At 54.4% G+C, this 4,167-nt stretch overlaps 1 protein-coding gene across 1 annotated transcript; it reads right to left on the bottom strand.

The window, feature by feature from the left end:
* Positions 1-572: 572 nt before the first annotated feature.
* LAESUDRAFT_727888 (FAD/NAD(P)-binding domain-containing protein) lies at positions 573-2,778 on the bottom strand. The gene is made up of 3 exons (XM_040909315.1): positions 2,344-2,778; positions 2,106-2,283; positions 573-2,049 (listed from the first exon to the last, which is right to left on the bottom strand). The coding sequence occupies exons 1-3, from the start codon at positions 2,357-2,359 to the stop codon at positions 777-779; spliced, it is 1,467 nt and encodes a 488-aa protein (XP_040762167.1). The 5' UTR covers positions 2,360-2,778; the 3' UTR covers positions 573-776.
* Between the last annotated feature and the right edge of the window lie 1,389 nt (positions 2,779-4,167).

Raw genomic sequence — 4,167 nt, 5'->3', positions numbered from 1 at the left:
TCACCAGGACGAGCAGACGTGGATCCAGTTTGAGCGGGCCTCTGCTCCAGTGGTATGTCCCCATTTGTGCCGGTCGGTGCAACGCACTTATTTCCTATTGGCGGGAAAGGAGTAGCTCCATTAATGAACCAGCCCGAACGCAATTATCCACCATGCAGCGCATACACCGATTCCTGACGCCCACCATGCGCATACACCGCTGTTCCTGGAGGACCAAGGCAAATTTCTCTATGTTCCTAAAGATTCCAATCTCACGTCTCACCATGCAGATATTGAAGAGGAGCAAAAGCCAAATTTCCTTACTCTTGAACAACGTCAAGTACTGGCACAGGTCGTCAGAGCCCGCACCCTATGACCCCGGTTAATTTGCCGCGTATGCCTCCCCTTTAGACGCCATACCTACCTAGCACATCTTCGCTCGGTGACCTCTCATGTACCCCCCCTCCTTGCAAACCGCGCCGAGCGCGGTATAGAAATAAATGTACCAAAAAAAGGTCGTCAGAGCCGCCCTCTCAGCACCTCAGCCTCCACCGCCGAAGACAGCCGACGAAGCAAAGAAATGGCTTGACGAGCAGGAGCAGAATATGTCGACTTTTCTACAGAAGATTCGGATAGGAGACTATGCCCAGTTTGGGTTAGAGCCCTCCTTATTGTCCAAGTGCAGTGAACATTATAGTGAATAATGCATTTGCAGATGAATCTGGCGTTGTGATTAGCAGTCTAGGGTCGCGGAAAAGTACATCAAGTGTAGATGTTATTGCAACGAAACAGCCATCTCACAGCCTGGTTTTGCACTCCTCTCGTTTCCTATCCTCCGCCCGGCGCAGCAACTTGCGCATCATCTCTACCCACTCATCCATACCGCCCTCGCCAACACCGTGCACCCACTCGTCCGCCTCACCGAGCCGCTCCAGGTCCCGCCACTCCGCTCTCAGCACGTCCCGCTTGTCATACATCTCGCGCACCCATGCCGGGACGCGATCCTCTTCGCCGATCCATGCATGTAGCTCGTCGCGATAGTCGAACTGCTCTTGCGGCGCGAAGATGTGCCACGTGGCCGCAATGCGGAGCTCGTCCGCACCCACACGCGCGCGCAGCTCCTCGTACCGCGCGATCACGCCGATGGATTCTTGCGTCGAGTCGAAATGTTCTGGCTCTGCGAAAATCTTGAGCGCTGCGCGGACCTGGGCTTCCATAAGCGGAAGAGGCGCGACGCCTTTGAGCAGCCCCAAGAAGCAGATACGTGATGGAGGAAAGTCCTTCGATAGTGGGAAGAGATGCCGTGCGAGCGGGAAAAGGTGGTACGTCGAGTTGTACAGCGTCGGTGGAATCGGAGGCACAGGTGGCGGGACCGCGACACGAAGTAGCGACGGCGGAAAATACGGCTGGTGGTGCTGGTAGCCCGTCGCAACAATGCAGTGATCGATGCCCGTCTCCGTCGAGCCGTCCTCGAACACCACCTTTCCTTCGCCAACATCGAGGTACTCGGTGATGAGCCCGCGCCGCTTGAACGTGCCGTCATCGCTGTCTTCGGGCACGCCATCGGTGACGGAGTGGATCACCACACGCGCCACACCACGCAACTCGGCGGAAATGTCCAGCCCACTCGGCCCGCCGCCGACGACGAGCACGGTGCGGCCCTTGTGCTCTGGGTGGCGATACCATGCGGAGTGCATCGCCTTGCCCGCCGCGATCCACGTGGCGATGCCGGGCGTCGCGGGGTAACGCGGCACGCGGTAGTGCCCGTTTGCAACGATGAGCAGGTCGTACGCGTGCTCTTCGCCGCTGCTCACGCTGACCCGCCACTTCGCGGTGCTCGCATCCCAGTCGATGCCAAGCACAGTAGTCTCGAGGCGGATGTGCGGAAAGAGATTGAAGTGCGTGGCAAAGTCTGCGAGGTACTTTTCTACGGCGACGGCATGCGGGAAGAGCGCGGTGGAGGGAGGGAATGGCAGGGAGTCATAGCACATGATGGGGTGCGGGAGGTTCGTCGTGAGTGAGTCGTACAGAGGCGTGATTGGCGGGTCGTCTTTCGGCGGGGCAGGAACCCTAGAGATGTGTGCAGTCACGCAAAAGAGAAGGATGGGTAGCGGACGCATACGCACCATATACCGCCGACTTTGTCTCGCTCCTCGAATGCCGTCGGATGCCATAGTCCCTCTTTGTACTGCGGACTCTCCATGATGATCTGCAGTGCGGCCAACCCTCCGGGACCTGCACCTATGATGCAGATATCCTTTTTATCGCTCGAGGCATCCTGTTTCAGTGATTCAATGGCGGCATCTGTGCAGCGGCGTCAGTTGTAAGAGAATTGAGTCACGATAAGAGCACGGCACTATGTACTCGGGAGGAGATCCATGCTGGTCAGTTTGAAGTATCACTGAGCTCAACGACGAACTGGGTCCCCTTGACTTGAGCGAAGTAGCGTAAAAGATACCGTTTTCCGGGCGCTGATGCCGGCTGATGAACACGTTCCTAACTTCCTTACGAACGGCCGGTCAGGAAGATACGTAAATATCACGGCTTGTCGCGGCTCTCCTGGTCTTCTACAATGAAAGCTTGATGTGAGCCTGCCTCGCGCTCAGGACCGTCAGCAACATGCGGAGATATCGAGCAGAACGAGTCACGAGCTCGCCACGGACGTGATGGTTGTCGCTGCGAACGAAGAACTACATCGTCCGATTTATCTGTATCTGAACGAAGCATCCAGACCGACCAAGGCCATGGCGAGTGCATATGCATGGTAATAAGTAAGCCCTAGATAATTGATCGTCGCAGTAGAGCATATTGTGTATTGTGGCGGTGGAGGAATGGGGCAATATGGCTAAACCCATGCTTCCCCTCGTCGACCAAGTCAGCGCAGCCCCGAATCTGCACCGACGGCTTTCTTGCGCATTCACGACTAGGCTCATCGAATCCGCTACTGTCCATCTTACATATTCTGCCTCGACATGGATTGGAAACTGCTCGGTCTACTTCTTGATCTCCAACTTGTTTACTGAGCCAGAAGAGCCGCTGCATTCATTTTGCTCCCGCATGGCCATTAGCCGTGCTTCTCCAAGCGAATGCTAAGTTATCCGACTGGATTCATCAATTCCTGTCCGAGCTTTTTATCGTTTTTGATGCTAGACTAATTTGAAAAAGCTCTCGGTGCGCTCGTACCGTCAAGCCCGACACATACGATCGACATAGTACATATATGACAATGTCATATATGGTAGGGCCGGTACCGGCAGCGCCCGCTACGCCCGCTACGACGAGCACATCGTGCGCGGCACGTTTGTGGTCTATCGAATTATGTGACCAGCGAACATATTACGTACACATAGAGTGAAGCGCTATGTAGGTTGGTAGTTGGGGTTAAAGTACGAGGACACGAAATTTATTCACAGTGATGGACAGGGTAATATCGTTGCATAGTAAGAAAATGTAACGGGGCGACGTGTACAACGCTATAGACGTCAGATGAGGTACGCGAACGAGCCCACGTTCATCGATCACTTGGACAAGCATGAATTGCAGCGCGACGATGTCGGACGTCTTCAGGAATTCGCGACGATATTTCCGCAGCGAAGTCTTTGGGAATTACGGTGACACGCGCACATCGAACATGTCGTCGAACGACTCGTCAGCAACAGTGGTGAAAGTGAACAGGTCTGTGATTGGTGAATAACAACAGTGGACAAACGGGGATCGTACCTTTCAGTGATGCACATAGCATATGAGCCATGGCCTTACGGTCGATCGTTCACAGTAGATTGATCGTCAGTTCAGAACTATCTGGTCGGGATGGTGGGAGAGTGTAGAAAATGATACCAACGACAACGATCTTAAGAGGGGAACTGTGTCACGGTGCATTGAATCCTGTGCCCTAAGGCAAGGAAATGGCAGCAAGGTGCTTGCCAGCGTCCAGTGACCTGCACAAAAAAGGGGTTTGCCCAGGAAGGGTCAAACCAGGCATGCAGTGACATGCAGCCTAAAAAAGGGGCTCAAAGGGCCCTTAGCCTTATGCTCACAACAAGGGGTGAATTGGCTTGTTAGGCCGCATATAATAGGTGGATGACTCTAAGATCTAATAAAGAAGCTGTGTGCTACCAGCAGCAGGCACAGGCTTGACACTATGCAGTGAGGACCTAGTGGGCAAGGCTACAAGACTCCCAATGAAGG

This window comes from Laetiporus sulphureus, assembly GCF_001632365.1.
Source record: "Laetiporus sulphureus 93-53 unplaced genomic scaffold LAESUscaffold_32, whole genome shotgun sequence".
Lineage (NCBI taxonomy): Eukaryota > Fungi > Basidiomycota > Agaricomycetes > Polyporales > Laetiporaceae > Laetiporus > Laetiporus sulphureus.
This window is presented reverse-complemented; position numbering and strand designations above follow the sequence as displayed.